This window comes from Xyrauchen texanus, chromosome 34 (assembly GCF_025860055.1).
Source record: "Xyrauchen texanus isolate HMW12.3.18 chromosome 34, RBS_HiC_50CHRs, whole genome shotgun sequence".
Lineage (NCBI taxonomy): Eukaryota > Metazoa > Chordata > Actinopteri > Cypriniformes > Catostomidae > Xyrauchen > Xyrauchen texanus.
In genome coordinates, this window is record NC_068309.1 from 26,162,711 (window position 1) to 26,182,846 (window position 20,136).

The window sequence follows — 20,136 nt, forward strand, 5'->3', positions numbered from 1 at the left end:
AGTTTGGAGCTGGACTCAGATTTGCCTCCAGGGTGGCGGACTATACGTGACAGTACTGGCACCTATTACTGGCATGTGCCCACGGGCACCACTCAGTGGCAGCACCCCTCCTACAGCGCAGAGGAGGAACAAAACACCATTAACAAAATCACTGCCAGCCAGATCAAGGTGAGATACTCTGATCTGTGTGTGTGTTTGTGTGTGTTTAAGTCAGACATCACATCTCCACTCTTGATATCATCAGACTGCTGCAGATGGCAGACGAGAATCAAGAGGCAGACTGACTGAGAACCTGCTGCCCTGTCTGAGTGAAAGGTGAGGGAATCACATCTGTGCTGTACAGCTGAGCACAAGCCACAGATGTTTATGAATCAAAGTGCATGAAGCTTAAAGGGATAGTTCACCCCAAAATGAAAATTCAGTTATTGTTTACTCACCCCTGTGTAGTTATAACCCTATATGACTTTTTCTTTTTCTGAGCATAAAAGGAGAAATTGTGAAGAAAAAAACATTCCTCAGTGATGACATACAATGGGCGGTTATGGTGACCACCTCTTCAAGGTTCAAAAGAATGCAAAAGTATAATAAATTATTCCATGAGACTCATGATTGAACGAAACAAAACAAGTTTTTGCTTGAACGCCCCATCTCGCGTGTCCTGCATAACTACTGTTGCTCTTGAAGGGTGAGGGTCGAAATCCCTTGTCTCTTCAGATATATCAATACATATATATATCCTTTTATATCAACATCTATCTATATTCTGTTGCTTAACTTCTTTAATAAAGTGATGAATTAACTATATGCTTGATCACATAATCAATTCTATTTTCTTATGCATAACTGAAATATACTTTGAATCATATGTGTGTTGGAATGTTAACTAGTGTCTTTTAAGGAACATTCCAGAGTCTCTCTCTCTGTCCTGCCCGTAGTCTGAAGGTCCTTTGGGGATAAGCTTAGCTGTGATGAGAGGGGGCAGGGAGAATGTTAAACATATGGTCTGTGTTTGATTGTTACTTTTCTATGATTAAGTATATGGTTTAAAGTCCTATGCAATACTACCTGAATAGTAGAAGTGTGATTTTCTCTTATTATTTCTTTAGGGAAGCGATGTATGTTATTTTTCACCCTCTCCTCTGCCTGAGGAGTGAACATTTTTTCTCTCTTGTTTTGGTTCAAATGGCCTGATAATGTGTGCTCTGGCTGACTTGTGCCCAGAGAAGGACTGTCGTTCGTCAGTGTTTCGTGTGTGCGTATTGACCTTCTACCCAGGTTTTGAACCCAGGGAGACACAGCAGGCAGACTCGAAGACGCCCGAGACCATCTGCGAGGTCACTTCAGATGTAAATCTCGGGCCAGGACGACAATTGCGCTGATTAATGTTGATGTGCTATAGCTATCTATATGTTGTGACTTTATGCTCTGTTAGCCAATCAGGAGTTAAATAATAGAATATACGTCCTTGCAAATGGTAAAATTTTGTGTAAGGTATGAGTTAGCTTTCGATCTCCTTGTGAGACTTTGCCGCTGGCTGTACCAATTTCACTGCAAACTATTCTTCAGTAAATTTTGATTCTTTAATTGAATTTCTCGACTCCTGGTTTTCTTTCTCCATATCTGGTCTGGGTCATAACTGTTATACCCCTAACACTCTTGTGCAAAGAGCTCTAAAGCTTGTGTGCAGACTCATAAATGCGCACAGGAGAATAACGGTCAGTCAATAGTTTCACTAAATAATACATTCAATTTCGGTTTGTTTCGCACCTTAACAATCATGAGTCTCATGGAATCATTTATTAGACTTCTGAATTATACTTTTGTGTTCTTTTGAAGCTTGAAGAGGTGGTCACCATAAACTGCCATTGTATGACATCACTGAACATACTTTCACAATTTCTCCCTTTGTGTTAAGAAAAAGAAAGAAAGTCCTATGGGGTTATAACAACACAGGGGTGAGTAAACAATGACTAAATTGTCATTTTTGGGAGAACTAATCCTTTAAAGGGATCAACAAACATAAAAAATACAATCATTTACACTCTCCTGTTGTTCCAAACTAGTATGATTTCTTTGTTCCATGGAACACAAAAGGAGATGTTAGGCAAAATGTTGGCCTCAGTCACCATTCACTTTCCTTGCATCTTTTCCCAATACAATGAAAATGGATGATGACTGAGGCTTCATTCTGCCAAAGATTTCCTTTTGTGTTAAATAAACAAAAGAAAGGGGTTAGGAATATTCAATACAATTCAGTTCAAAATAGTTTCATACAAGTGGTTGTTTGATTGGAAGGTTGTTTTAAAACTAACCAAGGATTCTGACTCCATAACCTGGCCTACTAGGGTAACGCAATGTGAAAAACCTTATTACAGAGTCTGAATAAGTATTAACATTTGTAGTATGTATTAAATTCAGTCAGCCAGTCATTATCACAAAATTAATCCTGATGGGTGATTTTTATCATTCTAAAGGGTTTTATTTTGCGACAATATCACGCTGACTGTACATTATCCAATATATGACGTGGCAGCTTATCAAATAAATCAGTAATTGAACAAGACATTTTAAGAAATGTGAGAAGAGACTGTAAGGTGATATGCGAGACTTTAGATGTGTCCCAAATCGCATACTTCTGCACTATTCTGCACCATTTTGTAATGTTAGTATTGTGTTCGCACTGAAAATGTGACGAAAATAAGAGTACTCACTTTATCCAGATGATTCTATAACCGAAAGTTGGACACTTTGTGCTCTCAGCGATCGCAGCTTGCGCTACATAGCAGAAGGGTTAGGGTAACCTTGCCACGATACATCAATCTGTGACATAAGCAGTATTGGTATTGGAGTATTGGTCTATAGGCCGCTATTAAACTAGCACAGCCATATAAGAAAATCAGTTGCCTGGGACAACGGCCAATTATGCAGTTTAACAGTCATTAAACTATTTGATGCAAGAATGCAGTGAGTGATCTATCAGAATCAAGTATTCCAGATATCTCAACCAGTTTTACGAAGACAGTTACATAGATCAACAACAGTTCCTCACAATTCTTTTAATGTGTTGGGTGTAGTAACACATACATACACTGTGTCACTTCACACCCTTGATGCAAATGAAATTACAGCTTAACTCACACACACACACACACACACACGCACGCAAACACACACACACACACACACACTGAGAAGCTTAGCCAAATTCTGCATCTTTTACTGTACAGGTAGATATTTTTTCTAATTTGTTTACCTCTCCAATGAAGCCAGTAGCATCTGATTGAACAAACACATTTATATGCCTGAAATAATTATAAACCACCTGGCTTTCCTGTGAACAGATGTCTTCTTCACTGGCTTCCAGTGGAAATGACAAAAGAGGCCCAGACAGCCTGTCAGGTGTGGCCTGTAAAACTACATGGAACAGAAAGTAAAACAGGCCATTTTGATTTTGGCTAAGCACCAAACACTCTGATACCATGTCATACTAATGCTTGAACAAATCAAGAAATCACCTTGGGAATTTCACTGAGAGGAGTCCAGACCTTGTAGTGCTAAACACAGTCTTTGTCTATGAAGGACAAAATACTGATACTATTCCTGTATGTACATTCATTGAAAAGACTGGACTGGAGGGAATGTGCCGTTATTAAGTGTTAGGATTGTCATTGACTTACCTTTCTACTGACTTTGTTCGGAGAGCTGAGATTGGGTGCTGCTAAATTGTTTTTTTAGATTGTTGACAGCTGCAGGGAGTGCTATTACCTTCATTTATTTGTCAGCACTCTGAGGCAGCATAATGAGAATAAAAGAGAGAGAGAGAGAGAGAGAGAGAGAGAGAGAGAGAGAGAGTACTGTTTGGCTCTGTCACGTTAAGTTTATGTCCTCAGTCAGCCTTAAAGAGCACAGTTTGTGCACTCAAGGGGATTAAAAATAAATGTTTTATGTTATGTTAAGTTTTATGTGTATTTTATTGCATGTTATTCAATGTGACAAAGTATTTGCATTTTCCCAGTCGCATTTTTAAGAGCCCACATAGAAAAACCACAATATCTTCAATTTCTCGCTTGTTTCTCCAAGATAACAGTGATATTAAATAGAGAGCAAATGGAGATGATCACTTTTAGTCTCCTGCTTCATTGATATTTCTCCTGAGAAAAAAAAAAAAAAGAGTCTAGTGATTTTAAGTGGCTTCTATAGAGTTTCTGGAGAAATCTTAACAGCTTAGAATTGCTAGGATACAACAGTCTGTTATCAAAAGTCAGGGACATCCCATCTAATTCTTATGAAATTCATCCAAGACCAAATTATATGAACTAAGCTATCCACATTAAAGGTATAGCTCTTTACGCTTCCTGTATGTATGTTTTTAATTTTAGGAGAAACATCGAGCCAAAGTTTATACTTAAATTAATTGGTGCATGACACGTTATTCCTAAGGAATTTTCTTTTCTGTTGATGTCACATAGGTTATGGGATAATGTTAACCAATGGTCAACTTGCCTTTAGTATTGTTTTAGCAAACTCGGATTCAGGTCTTGCTTCATTCTGATATGTAACGATGCTTTTTACTTTTCTTGATCCAATCAATTACCGATGGTTCCACCCTTTTTAACACTTTAAAACAGGAATATCCTGTTTCATTTTTTAAAGACATTAATTGGGTTGGGAACAGGTTTTCATGTTTACTATGAGTCTCCTAATGCTGCCTTCAAGTGCACCTGGGAAGCTCCTATGTCCAAGTTGGCATTCCTTATTATTACGTCATGTCAAGTATTCAAGTGGGAAACAAAATACGTAAGAAGCCAAACTAAAATAAATGAAATTCTCTCATCATTTACTCACAGGCTTCCAAGATGTGTATGACTTTCTTCTTCTGAACACAAATATTTTTATAAGAATATTTCAGCTCTGTAGGTGCATACAATGTAAGTGAATGGTGATCAGAACTTTGAAGCCCCAAAAAGTAATCCTAATGATTCCATTTGTTATATCCATGTCTTCTGAAGCGATGTGATAGGTGTGAGTGAGAAACAAATCAATATTTAGGTCCTTTTTTACTATAAATCTTACCTTCACTTTTACTTCCAGACTTTAAAGGTGTGGTCACCATTCACTTGTATTGTTTGAACCAACAGAGCTGAGATATTCTTCTAAAAAATCTTGTTTTTGTTATCCAGAAGAAAGAAAGACACATCTGGGATGGCATGAGGGTGAGTAAATGAGAACATTCTGGGGTGAACTATCCATTTAATTATGGCAAATGCACTTTTTTTCTTGTATGTTCCTGTTGTTGTAAGTGAATGCACCTGCATTACTTTTACACCACCTATGATTTATTAATGCAAAAGGAAAAATAGTTAATTAGCATAAAGCAAACTTTGAACAGTGATTCTTTAGGTGTATGTTATTCAAATTCAGCACTGTAATTGAAATAATTACTCAGTGATCATCTAGTATTCTGAATTTCCCACTGGTAAAAATGACATTGCTGGGTCATTAATGTGTATGGAACTTGTAATGACGATATTTCTGCCTTCACGGGCACGTATGCTATGAGAGCTCAACCACTGAGAGTCAATAATTATAGGAAATATGCCGTGTTCACACTCACAGGACAAACAATCGCATTATCTAGGTCTGTTATTCAGACTTTGCAGAAATCAAACTGGTAAGATTTCAGTCAGACCGAATCGTTTCCTTTTTTGACATTTTAAAAAGACAAATTGTGATTTAGTCTTACTCAAATTGAACTTTTAAAGTGCATGTAAACATACTGCTTTCAGTAGAACACCAAGCAAAAAATAACCAAATGATCAGCTTCTATTAACTTAATTTTTATAATTTTTTCCTTCTGAAATGAGCACAGTACTTAATTGTATGTTTCCATGATGAGTCATGTGCATAATGAGGTTCTCTCTCGCTGCACCACAGGGCTTCCTGGCAGGAAGAGTATTTCTGTGTCAACATGGACCCCGACTCCAAGGTACAGTCCTGCTGTGTGCTGCCCTAATACTGTTCAATTATTGTACAATTTATCACTGTATTCTGTGCTGTTAGTCAAGTTCCTACAAATATCACACATAAAACAAATGCAGAATGGATCCTGGTCGAACTAAAAGGGCAGATTTGGAGTGGAGCATCGATCAGGGCATGTTAATCCATGAGTGTGTACGTGTATGGATGTGTGTGTTAGTATTGCACGTGCTTATGGGGGGGGCTATGACCTCTAAAAAGCAAAAGAGATGCATTATAAATGCAAAGCTTTATTGAACCTATGTAAAGTGATCCAGGACAGGGTGATACATTAGCTGTTTTCTAAGCATTTCAGGGCTAGTAAGCGAAAGGTTGCTGGTTCGATTCTTACTGTACATGCAGTGAGCCATGAGTGAGCCATCGAAAAGTTTTTAAAAACCCTGTGCATACTTAATATTAAAAGGATATTATTATATATAATATAGTATATTCCATATAGTGTATATGGCATAAGTATACTTATTAACTATTGGAGGTACAGTGGTCAATATAATTAATCATCCCAGTTAATTACCGCAATGGATGTTGTCCAAAATAATAGGATGCCTAAGGTGTCGGTACTGCTTGGACAATCTCTCTGTCTCTCTTTCAGTGTTTTGCTGTGCGCTCGCTGGGCTGGGTGGAGATCCCGGAGGAGGAACTGACCCCTGGCAAGAGTAGTCTGGCGGTGAACAACTGCATCCAGCAGCTCTCTCACAGTAAGCCTGAGGTGCCGGGTGCAGTGGGCGCCTGGGGAGAGGTGAGAACAGCCTGGGCTTCTGCATGTGACTCAGAGTAGATGAGATGTGCTCAGCTAGGGTCCTCCAATGCCCTTGGAGGACCATTGATTGAATACACCCTGGCGTAATAGCAGTAGAGTGGTAACCCTTTAATAGCACAAGTGATTGTGAGATAGACCAGGCAATGCTGCTATATACTGCTGAGTGTATTGGCATTACATGTATCATAAGGTTTGTAAGGTTTACGATACAGTTTGAATTATCGTATATTAAATCACATGATGGTGACTGGTTACCTCTTGTTAGCTTAGCCCTCTCAGAAGGTTATGTTAAGCGCTCAAGGCATCCTTGTGTGTTCAGGGTCAGGATATGATGATGGTACTCAAGAAGGACACTCTCAGCTTAATGGACCCTGTGGACCGCAGTCTCATCCATTGCCAACCCATAATCAACATTCGTGTGTGGGGGGTGGGCTGCAACAATGGAAGGTAGGCCAACCTTTTCTCTACCTGTCTTTCTTTTTTATCTCTTCCTCATCTCATTTTCCTATGTTCGGGGATGTATAATTTTGGGGTCCAACAACTTGTCTTTTGAAAACAGCATTTCCTTAAAAATGCGTGACATGTAACACAATATCTATCCTAAACTGTCTAAACGTGAGAAATTCACAACAGAGGATCTGCACCCCAAAAAATAACCTAAAACTAATAGTATAATTTGCCTGCTGCCTGTAACCCTACAGTTTTGTACTTTTTAATGCAATCATATGCAGAGGAAATATGGAATTGACTCCATTCAGTACAGTTTAACAGAAAACGTATGAGCCTGCTGAATGACAAATGGCTAATTCAGCTCTTCAGTTCAGTCATATTTCCTCTTTCGGTTACAGGATGCAGTGCAGTCTTTGACTACAGAGAGCTTACATTTATTTACAGTGCAAACCCAGTCGAAGTCAAGCCCAAAACAGCTATTTCTAGTTGCCTTCCTCTTTTCCAGGAGAACAAAGGACCACAGATGAGCAATATTTGTTATCCAAACTCTGATATGTTGCATTAATGTGTCGCTTTTGTTGTTGAGTGTGTTCTGTTGCAAGTTCTTACTGACTTAAGTTAGTTACAAAGATGGTAGAGCAAGTGTGTCTCACTTATTTCTGTTATTGTAACAATAATTAACCTTTGTTTTCTGTTTTTTTCTTTTTAAAACCACCACTTGTGAAAACAGAGACAGGTAATAACTGCACTTTTTTCTTTATTTATTAATTAGACCTAGAAAACTTGTCTCGTGATGTCTGTTTTTATCATGGTCCATGAAATAGCGCTCCTCAGTAGCCATATTTTCTCCAACCTGGTTTCATAGAATCATGTTATAATACCTTCATTTTTGCAAAATAAATTTTACGTGGCTCATTATACGTATCATGGCATTTTCCTGGTGAAATAAACACCACAGGCACTACAACAATAATTACTTTTATTTACTTTCACAAAGGTAATGTGTAAAACAGCTGATTATAGTTTATAAGCACTTGCTTTTCTCCCTGTTCCTTGTACAATGCTATCTTATGACATTGAAACCCAGTTAAAGGGAAAGGAGGAGGCGAGAACCGGCTTGACAATATAAATAATATTTGAATGATCAACACACAAACATAACCACACACAGGGCAGCTGCCTGTAATTTTCTCTCTCTCTCTCTCTCTCTCTCTCTCTCTCTCTCTCTCTCTCTCTCTCTCTCTCTCTCTCTCAATCTCGAACTATCGCCTCCGGCCATCTTTATCCCTCACATGCTCCATCAGGCTGATTGGGAACAGGGCATGTGTTGTTCCAGCCCAGCCTGCCCTCCTCCGCTCTACAGACATCTAAACACTATTAATGCACATTTATGACACATTTAAAAGTTTCCGTTATCGAATTTCACTGTAGCTCAATGCTGATAGAGCATTGCACTTTCTGAAGAGTATGAGTCCTGAAGGGCACACAAGTCGACACATGAGCCGAAAGTGAAGTAGACGTGATGGGAAAATTACATGGTGGCTTCAGCAATTGTGCTTCACACATTTGTTTTTATGACACTAACACTTAGGTTTAGGGTGGGGGTTGGTTTTGTTGATTTTAAACACGCATTTACCTTAAAGAATTTGTCTTTTTTTTATGTCACATTTGCTTTTTACGACACAATCAGTTGGATAGTTTAGGAAAGGATTTTTGTTTATTTAATACTGCATAGAGCGTTAACTCTAAAAATGGAACTAGCTTGAAGCGCTACAAAGTGGACATTTCACCTCGGAACTGACATGATACGTGTAATAAATCATGCAATATAATTGTACAAAAATGTCGCCACTGTTATGTAATTTTATGTAATGAGATCAGGCTGGTTTTCTGTCATTGATGTGTTCTTTGCTGTCATGCATAGTCACAAGTTTTCTAAATGTACTTGTAAAATGTATGAGTGTTGAGTATTGCTTTCCTCTGCATGTCTCTAGAAACACCTCCCCCTGTGTTCAAACAAATTATACAATAAATGAATGTATTAGACCTTTGGCCCCCTTATGCAGGTCAATTAGAGTTCCAGTAGCAGTTATTGGAGTTTTGAGGACATAATTCGCCATTGGCCATGTGGGGACAATATAAATGTGAATGCTAATCCATGTTAATTACAAGTAGCTCTGATTACATCCTTACAGAGTCACACAGCAGACATGGTGTACGTTATGTGGAAAGGTTGGACAGAGGGGGAACAGATTCACTAGTTTGTAAGGGGACCATCAATAAAGTCTACATTTTATTGTACATACATAAACCAGCATGAACCTGGAAAATGGAAATTCATACTGATCGAAGCTGGTCTTTTCAGAAGGGAAGTGCCAATGAGAACAACCTTAAAAGATGAGCAATTGTTCCTGTAGTGTGAAGAACATGTGCTTAGATGTTTGTGGATCCATAAATAGACCCTTGAAGTCTCAATAGTTCAGACAAGTGTTTGGGTGAAACCTTGGGTTCTTTCATCAGCGAGATTTGAGGGCTGGTACAATGATTCGCACACCGTGAGTTTCTCCTTCTTCAAAATATACACACAATAACGGTTTCCATCTCTCTTTCTTCATTATCCAGAATCATTTGTTATTCCTTTTGACCTGCGTGTTCTCCCTTAATAATTGAGAGCAGACGAGTGCAAGGATTTTCACCAGCATCAGCGTGCTATGTGTACTCAAGCTGCACTCTGTATGAAGCACTGCTGCTCCATATTTCTCAAATGTAACATTCATAAATGAAATATTCTCATTGATGGAAGCAGCATTACAGTTGCTGAAGAACAAGCATTTAGAAGGAGAAGAGATAGGGCCTTGTATTTGTTTCTTTGCCCAGAAATACTGACGAATGACAGAATGTTCTGTATTTATAGCACATTGACATCCGATACTGCTGTTTACAGTCAGCTGAGACAGTCTGAGGTTAATGAAAAAGGTTAATGTTTGGTCAGTAACAAGTCGTAGATGTCCAGGGGGAGAGATTAGAGATGGTTTAGCATCACTTGGTTGATTTTGTTCCCTGCTTGCAGTGGGAGTTTGTCCTATTTTTTCTGACCTTTTACAGCCCTATTCTTAGAAGTGCTGGTCACAGCTGTGGCCTTTCAGCGTACAAAGTCAAATGCAATTGAATCATTATGTTGCCACATTATGGTTTCTTTGCAATATTTTTTTCTCTCTCATTCCTTAGATAAAGTATAGTAACCTATATAAAATTAATTGTATGCCTTACTTGGAAAAAATATTAGATTTTTTAAAGAAAGCATTTTTTATTGACAGCTGTTTTCATTCTTTAGCCATCCTTTTAATGACCACATTAATATTAATTCATCTGCTTTTATAAAAGACAAAAAAACAAACAATAAAAATCAGTTTATAATGATTATTGGGTACACTTGTACTCTTTTAGAACAAATGTGGAAGTCACTCTGTACTGTAATGGCTATTTACCCCAGTATACTTGTCCTCTGTAGGGACTTTGCCTTTGTGGCCAGTGATAAAGACACCTGCATGCTCAAGTGCCACGTGTTCCGCTGCAACGCTCCAGCCAAGACCATCGCATCTGCCCTGCATGAGATGTGCTCCAAGGTGAGTTGATATTCCTGTTGCTTTACATATCATTACGAAAATGTATTTCCAACTGATTTTGCGCTTTTCAATGCTTTTATACTAAAGTCTAATATGGATTTGCTCAAAGGCTCCATTAGGATTCAGTTTATATTGTAAGAAGTAAGAAATAAGAAGTTAAATATTTGTCTTGAATGTTAGTCAATGGGCTTTAAAATTTTAATGTGAGGTATGACCTGTGTCATTTTGTGAAACACAAATGTCTTTTTAAATAATGCTAACTACAATCTTTATTTTACTTATAAATTGAAAGCTTCTGTTCAACAAACCATGGCAAATTAGCCTTCTGGGTTGACATACATATTGATGTCATGAATGTACAGCTCTACTGGACATTATTTAAAGATTTCACCCAAAAGTTTGACTTCTCTCATCATTTTCTCACCCAACAGGATATGTTAGGCACAATATTATCCTGAGTCACCATTAACTTTTATGGAGAAAAAAAAAATGCAATTAAAGTGAATGTAAAATAAGACAAACATACTGCCTAACATCTTTTGTGTTGCACAGAAGAAAAATCTAATATGGGTTTGGAACAACTTGAATAAATGATGACAGAATTTTCATTTTTAGGTGAACAATTCCTTTAAAGTTGAGTTGTCATCTTTAACTGATGCAACTTACCTGTGAAAGGGTTATTTCAACTTTAGAATGCTGTAATTAACATTATAGAACAGTTAGTTCCGGTCCTCAAATCTGATTGGACGAGATGTGTTTCAAGAGTGCTTATAGCTTACACCATCAGCACCGGTATGCTTTACTGTTTGTATCACTCTGCTTGTGTTAGTGGTGTTCCAAACTAACACCTAAGTGCAGATGTGAAAGAGCAGCTAGATGTGTGAATTTTCATTCATCCCTGGCTGTGACATTATAGATTTGAGCCAGCAGGTGGAAACAAAACAACATCTAGTGTGTTATGAGCGAGTTGAGCTGACATTTACAAACTGTGTTAGTAAGTGTGTGAATTTCTTTCAAGTTATCCGAAACTGTCTCTCACTTCATGATCGCTCAGATTACTTCTGGACTACAGCTGAGAATTAAAGTTAAACTAACAGCTTTAGCATTACTGTTAAAATACCTCAGTATTCAACCTTATACAAGTTTCCAAGGTGGTAGAAAACTTTCAACTTTCAACATGGCAGAGGAGAGTCTGGTTTGTGTCATGTCAAAATAAGAGTTCCTAAAGAACCATACAAGAATAAACATGGAGTCTGTTTTTTCTCTCTCTCTGACAACAAAACACTTGAACTTAAGTGAATTACTCTTAGGATAATTCAGATAAAACGTATGGTAGCATCACTCGGAGCTGATTACTATCACACTACAGCTGAGAAATAGAGTTAAACTAATGGCTGCAGCATAACTGTTCATCGTGGCATGTTAATCACATGCTCAATCTCTCTCTCTCTCTCTCTCTCTCTCTCACTCTCTCTCTCACACACACACACACATCCTTGTTTCACCAATAACTTGTTAGAAACAGCCCAAGCTGTTGTTACTAATTCTAAAATGTGTTTTTTTTAATTAGTAACGGAGGCTTGGACGGAACTTTTGAACTAGCTATGGCAGATCCTGTGGTGTAAGAAAGTAGTTCCACACACAAGAGTGTTTTTTTAGTGACTGTGCTTAGTTTTTTCTCTACATCCCTTTATTTACTTGTTCATTGAACTGTTGTATAATAGCAATATTACACTTGCAATCATACTGTATTGTCCATCTATCTGTACAGCTGTCATTACCTGTGGCCGAATCACAAATGTGCTGATAGCTGGACACGAAGCACTCTTGCTCGTGTAATATTGCTTTATTAAACTGCATTTCTTGACCAACAATTTTCATATTTCAAAGCTTTTTTTCAAGGCTTGCACCAATAAATGGAAAAGTTACCATTATTTCCTTGAAGTTAAAGACAACAGATGTGGAAGTGGTCTGGTAACACAATCGCACACTGAAGGATTAGCATTTCCTGAGTCCTTTATTGACAATGATCTGAGTGTGCCCACAGATCATGGCTAAGAAAGCAGCACTGCAGCCCTCCATGGCCCGTTCTCTCACAATGGAGAGCATCTCCCCAGAGGACCTGCCCAGCCAAGGTAAATCATCAGTAGCCTTTCTGTGAGAGTAATGTCTCAAAGCGAATTGTATTCTTTCATAAGGCAGTTATGCATGTTTTACAGTGGACTTCTTGGAAGCAGTGAGGAAGAGGGTGCAGAAGTTTGAGGTGGAGTACGTGGGAAACTTGCCTGTCTCCAGGGCAATGGGTAAGTTGCACTTGTACCTCTGATTTCAACATTGACTTTCTTTCTTCCATGGAAGACAAAAGGAGATGTTATGCACACAGTAAAAAATGTTGTCATTACTGGGATATAAATCAAGTTGTCTTAATTAAACATTACTTGAAATTTCACGTTTTGGGCTCATAACTCAGATATCTATGCTCCTTGAACTTCAATAGAAAAATCAATAGATTTAAGATTTGAAGTGTTAAAAATTAGTGTTAACTCTATTCCTCTTCAGTCTATTTCCAGGATAAACATGGAGGGTTTTGTTGTATTGTTTTGTGGTTAATGTGTTTTTGTGTGTATGCTGACAGGAATGGAGGTACTGAACAGAGCAATTGAGAGTATTATGCACTCCAGAGACAGAGATGAGTGGGAGCCAATCGTCATCCACGTGTCTGATACAGTTCTGTCTTTATGGAGAGGAGAGGTGAGACTAACTACCAAGCCGACTCTAGTTCTCAATATACATTGATGCCATAAAGTTAGTGATCAAATAATGAGTTGTGAAAAAGATGTTCAAAATAGTTTCTGATATACAGTGGAAAGCCATGTTGAGCGCTGTGCATGGTAGATACAGTACACTGGGAACAGGCTCTGTTGCATGCTGCACATTTAGCAAGTGGTAAAATTGGCATACTATGCACTGTATAGGCCTAGAAAAACTAAGAGTATGCTCTTCCAAACATAGCTAGAGTCTTTCTGAGTTTCAATCTTTCTTTCATCTCTTGCTTTGCTTCAGGATGGAGAGGATCCATTTTGGGAAAGTCAGGTACGTTACTTGACTTTCCTGGGTGTGGGTCATGACACACACACTTTTGCAGTCATAGTGGACCCTGGAACCCAGCGCTTTGAGTGTCATGTGTTCTGGTGCGAGCCCGATGCTGGGATCCTCTCTGAAGCAGTTCAGGCTGCATGCATGGTGAGGCAATACTAAAGACTTGCTTAGTCTGTTTTGAGGGTTTGGGTGACATGTAGAAATTGACAAGATCTGTGACCAAAGGGATAGTTCACCCAAAAAATTTTATTCTGTCAGGTTACACTTTTACTGTATGGAATAAATATGCAAATGAGAGAAAGAAAGTCATAGGGGTTTGCAACAACATGAGGGTGAGTACATGATAATAAATGAGTAAATTACAGAATTGTCATTCCTTTTCGTTCAGACATTCTTTGTCATTCTACATCAATGATGTTTTTCACCCTAAATAAAATACTGTATATCTGATAAATTTAGAATTTTTTTTAGCTCTCATATAGAAGGTAATGCCAAAATACTCACTGAGCACTTTATTAGGACCACTATGGTTCCAATAAAGTGCCCGACATGGTCTTCTGATGTTGTAGCCCATCCACCTCAAGGTTCAACGTGTTGTACATTCTGAGATGCTATTCTGCTCAATACAATTGTACAGAGTGGTTATCTGAGTTGCCATAGACTTTCTGTCAGCTCAAACCAGTCTGGCCATTCTCTGTTGACTTCTCTTATCAACAAGGTGTTTTTTGTCTGCAGAACTGCCAATCACTGGATGTTTTTTGTTTTTGGCACCGTTCTGAGTAAACTCTAGAGATTGTTGTGTGAGAAATCCCAGGAGATCAGCAGTTACAGAAATACTCAAACCACTTTGCACTGTTGCCACACGGTTGGCTGATTAGATAATCACATGAATAATTAGGTGTAAATGTGTTCCTAAAGTGCTCAGTGAGTGTATATCAAACCAAATCCAAGTTTTGCTTGAATTGTTTGCATTGTAAATTACTTTTGCTTGTCCTACACCCTCTGCAGGTTCAATACCAGAAGTGTTTGGTTGCACAGACTCCTCCTGTGAGGTCCAAAGTGTGGCGGCCAGGCTCCAAAGTCAAACGAGCCAACTCCATGGATGGTTCCAGCTTCCTGCCCAGGCACCAAGGACACACACCGACCAAAATGGCCTCTCCCAGCGTGACGAAGGGCATGCTGGCCTTTTTTGAGACATTCCGCAATAAACATTCTGCGGTACCCACACCCTAACAACAGCGACTGGGCTTGATGGGGTTTGAGGAGAGGGGGGTATCTGGGAATGGAGGGATGAAATAAATGAAAGAATATAAACATGAAGTTTTAAAAAGCTGTCCAGCTTAATTTCTTCAATATGACCTTATAATTAATGAAGAAACCCAATTTAACACAACTTGCCCTTAATGAATGTGTTTTATTAATTTACAAATCTTAAGAAAGGTGTGCTGAACAGTGTTTAAATGAGAACATTGAGGTGCTGTGTTCTCACATTCCAAACATTTAAGGAATCCCGGCCACCCGGCGTTCTTCAATCTAAATGCTAATTTGATCCATTTCAGAAAAAAACAATAAAGGGGATTTCACAACTTTGCGAATGTGTAACACCTACTAATCCTGGAAGCTGTGTAACCGTAGAATAAGAGGAGAAACATATCTCAATATTTTAAAAAAAATCTAGAGCTGTTTTTAATAACAAATATCTATGTACAGGACCGTGACCTATTTCTTATTCAACTAATATGTAGAGGGTAGAAATGTACAGTTTTAGGTCACATTTATGTTCAAAGAGTGAAGTACAGATACATTTTAGCTTCAAACATGCTATTTAGAAGTGTCCACATATTAACAGTAAACCTTTTTGAAAGAGGATTATGTTTGCTTTTCTAACACACCTCAAAATGTCAAGTCTTTATTGTAACAGTTAAACATAGGCTGATGTGTCGTTACTCATTTTGAATGATCTGCAAACAGAGCAATCTTCGAACACAACAAAGAGACCTCAAATAGCATAGAACTATAAAAACCTATGTGAAACCCTACTTGTGTGACTTACATTGTTCCTATTGTGTGCTCAGAGATGCAGATGAGAAGATATCCTTGATCCCGTGTAAAGACATTGTTATAACATTGTAGAGACAGGCTTGTTATAATCCCTCTGGTTTGTGAACCCCTCAGTTTAGTTCCACTGTTTCATGGTTTTGCACATGCTTGGAAATACGAGGCAAGCAGAGGGCTTTAAAGCTTTAACAACTATAGCCAAGTATGAACTTGAATAATTTGAACAATAAGAGACCATTGTTACAGGCTAAACATGTGATTTACTTCCAAAGGTGGTGCAGATATAGGATCCACAATTCTGTTTCACTGCAGGGCTACATTAGACCACTTTTATGTGCATAAATTTGTTAAGGAATGCAAAAGAGTGTAACCCATAAGCTGTTTGAAAGCACTTGATCTCAGTGCATGTTGATCTGAGATGCCCACTTGCTGTGGTTTAGCACCCACCAAATACCACTGAAGGAAGTAATTTGATGCTGTATCTAATATATGCAACTACTACTTCCTTTAATTAAAAAACAAACAAAAAATAAACTCAGGTCTCCTTAATGCTAAACTATGGGGTAAAAACATAACAGGCAGAGAAATTGACGACTCCTCAGCATGTCATATGATTATAAGCAAGAAGCCTTGAAAAGAGCTTTTGACTGATAGTCATAGTTAATGGCCATGTAGCACCTTGTGTTTCTTATTTTTCCTTTTTATACTCTGTAAAGAAATCTCTCTATATATATTTGCAGTATTTCAGCACAAAACTAGGATGTCATGTAAATGGTTTTGTTTTATGCATTGTGTTTGTTATTATTATTGTTGTTATTATTCAGAATGACATGCCAACCCAAATCCACAATTTGGTGGAATTTGTTGGGTCATTAAACTGCTTGAATCTCTGGCTCTGTTGTCATTTGTTGTCATTGTCCTTCTATACACCCACTTTTTCTTCATTATTTCAAAACCCTCCTCACTCCACACTTGTCAAGGTGAAAAGAATGAAAAAAAGAATCCAACTTTCTTATGGGTATTCTTCCATTCAATTCCTTTGGATTGAGTCCTCATTTTCTGTCTTGAATTGTTTTCCTCTTGTCTGGTGTTGTCACATTTAAATTAGTTTTTGTTCATGTTTTGTTTTCATGCCTTTTATTTTGAAATTAGTTTACTTCCTGTCCATGTTTCTGGTCATGTGCCCTTGTCATGCGATTTCCTGTTCCTCTCAATTGTTCCTGTCATGTGAGTATCTGGTTTCATGTGTCTTGTTTTCTTATTTTCAGTTCTGTTTTATTACTGGTTCCTGTTTATTAGTCTTGTTATCATGTTCAATAGTTTAGTCTCGTCATTGTTTGTCTATGTCATGTGGTTACCCATGTCCATGTATTTTAGCCCTCATGTTTGCCATTGTCTTTTTTCCAAGTATTGTGTTGGTGTAACATTGTGTTAGTCTTCATGCAGCTGTCAAGTCAAGTCTATGTTCTGGTTTACATTCTGTTTTGTTTTCTTTGGATTCACGTGTTTGGATAACAGTATTTTGTAAATAAAACTTAACTTGGGTTCTCACATCATCGCCTAGTCTCGTCCTGTCTTCAGCCTGTCCTCCCTTGCCCCAATGTTACAGAATACTTGACCTCAACATGAACCCAGCAGTTGCACAGGGAAATATTTGGTGGACTTTTGCAATTTGGACAATGAGGTAAACTTTAATGATGTTGCTTTGAAGGACATTTTCTGTTTTGGACTAGAAGAGCCTATCAAGTCTTGTTTGTCTCGAGGCCAAATCACATGGACTTTGGTGGAATTGATTGATTATGCCTTGCTGATGAGTGGATCCAACTTTACATTTACATTTATGCATTTGGCAGATGCTTTTATCCAAAGCGACTTACAGAGCCCTTATTACAGGGACAATCCCCCCAGAGCAACCTGGAGTTAAGTGCCTTGCTCAAGGACACAATGGTGGTGGCTGTGGGGATTGAACCAGCGACCTTCTGATTACCAGTTATGTGCTTTAGACCACTACACCACCACCACTCCATAATGTAGGAAAGGAGTATGCCAGCACTCCTACAGGTGCCACCATGCCAGAGTCCACCTCTACATCCCCTGTCACTGCCAGTGTTAACAGCCACAGAAGCCATTCTCCTGTCACTGCCTGTGTCCACGACCACAGAGAATGTTCCCCTGTCCCTTCCTGTACTCACGCCACTAAGACTGTTCCTCTGTCACGGCCAATCCCTGATATTCCATGGCTCCGCCCTCTGCCCTCCCTCCTGAACCCTGCCCTCTGGTCACCCCCCAACCACGCTCCCTTCCTGCAGTCGCCAACAAACCCACCACCGGCTCTGTCCTGGTCTCCTGCTCCATGCACTGTCTCGCCAGGCCATGCCTCAAGGACCCCATCCCCCCAGCTCCCTATTGAACTCTGTAATTTGCCTACCCATGTCCATGTTTGCCATTTTCTTTTGTCAAGTATTGTGTTGGTGTAACATCGTGTCAGACTTCATGCTGTTGTCAAGTATATGTTCTGGTTTATATTCTGTTTTTGATTCCGTTTGGATACCAGCTTTTTGTAAATAAAACTGCACTTGGGTTCTCACATAATCCTCGTCTCATCCTGTCTTCAGCCTGTCCTGCCTTGCCCCAGTATTACAGGTGTCTAGTATCTGGTAAACATCTTTACAATGTAAAAAGTGTTATACTTTTAAAATATCAAATAACTATGTAAGTGAGAGACGGCGATTCCAACTCATGAATGTCACTTTGTATTGATACAAAATAAGCTTCAATTTAATGGCAATTAGACAAACAGCTTCTCAGCTGGGCTCTCTCTGCACACTCTGAGGACTGGCCCTTTTATTTCCCCCATCTCTCACTGCGAACACAGAAACTAGCAATTACCAGCAATTCATCGCAGGTGAAAATCCTTACCACTTACTCTCTTTCCAGACAAATGCTCAACCATGCCCTTGCCTCCATTTGACCCCCCCACCCCCCCTTCTGAAGAGGCCATCTGCGACCCCGGCCTATGGACCACATCGAACTTAAACGGAGATCCAGGCGTTGCATCCTTCGTGCGGTGGAGCCACTGGAGTGGGGCATGGTCCAAACAGAGGTGAATGCTTATCCCAACAAATAGTAGTAGAGAGTGAGGACCGCCAACTTGATGGCCAAGCATTCCTTCTCTATGGTGCTGTACTTAGTCTCACGCATAGAGAGCTTCCGACTAATGTACAGCATCAGGTGCTCCTCTCATCCACCACCTGGGACAGTACAGTAACCAGCCCCAAGTCCGATAGATCCATCTGCAAAACAAAAGGGAGAGAGAAGTCAGGGGAATGCAGAAGCAGCCTGCCACAAAGTGTGGCTTTTACCTGTGTGAATGCTTGTTGGCATGGCTCTGTCCAATAGACTGGGTCTGGGGCTCCCTTTTTAGGAGATCAGGGGCTGATGACATCCGAATAATTAGGCACAAACCTTTGATAATATCCAGCCAGCCCCAGGAACTGTCTCACCATTTTGGTCTTGGTTCTCGGGCAGGTCGCAATCGCTGTGGTTTAATCAATTTGGGGCCACACCTGACCGTGACTCAAGTAGAATCACAGATACCGTACCTCCACCCGCCCAATTGCACACTTCTTTAGGTTTGTCGCAGTGGCCTCAGAATTGCCCCCAGATGCTGCATGTGCTGCTGCCAGTCATTACTGTAAACAATGATGTCATCCAAATGCAGCATACACAGTATGCAGCCTGAGGATCCTGTCCATAAGACACTGAAACGTAGCTGGTGCCCCAAACAAACCGAACAGAAGGGTCACAAATTGGTGTAAACCAAACTGTGTGGAGAAGGTCATTTTTTCATGGGACATTGGTGTTAAGGGGATCTGCCAATATCCCTTTGTCAAATCCAGTGACGAATAAAAGTGAGCCACACCCAACCGATCAAGCAGTTCATCAATACAAGGCATATATGCATCAAATGTTGGCACCACGTTGACTATCCTATAATCCACAAAGAACCAGACCGAGCAATCGCTCTTAGGCACCAGAACCACCAGGCTTAATCACTATGGGATTCTTCTATTACCCCCATATCGAGCATGGCCTTTAATTCTTCCC

General features: G+C 39.3%; 1 protein-coding gene across 1 annotated transcript in view; it reads left to right on the forward strand.

The window, feature by feature from the left end:
- Positions 1-18,597, forward strand: part of LOC127628088 (amyloid-beta A4 precursor protein-binding family B member 3-like) — a 26,730-nt gene extending 8,133 nt beyond the window's left edge. The window contains exons 2-13 of the mRNA XM_052104771.1: positions 1-168; positions 245-315; positions 5,935-5,986; positions 6,629-6,775; positions 7,116-7,243; positions 7,977-7,982; positions 10,758-10,872; positions 12,920-13,007; positions 13,092-13,175; positions 13,508-13,623; positions 13,936-14,115; positions 14,980-18,597. The exon at positions 1-168 is cut by the window's left edge and continues 20 nt beyond it. Coding sequence (XP_051960731.1) covers positions 1-168; positions 245-315; positions 5,935-5,986; positions 6,629-6,775; positions 7,116-7,243; positions 7,977-7,982; positions 10,758-10,872; positions 12,920-13,007; positions 13,092-13,175; positions 13,508-13,623; positions 13,936-14,115; positions 14,980-15,204 — 1,380 coding nt within the window. The 3' untranslated portion in view covers positions 15,205-18,597. The remainder of the gene's footprint in view (positions 169-244; positions 316-5,934; positions 5,987-6,628; positions 6,776-7,115; positions 7,244-7,976; positions 7,983-10,757; positions 10,873-12,919; positions 13,008-13,091; positions 13,176-13,507; positions 13,624-13,935; positions 14,116-14,979) is intronic.
- The last annotated feature ends 1,539 nt before the right edge of the window (positions 18,598-20,136 follow it).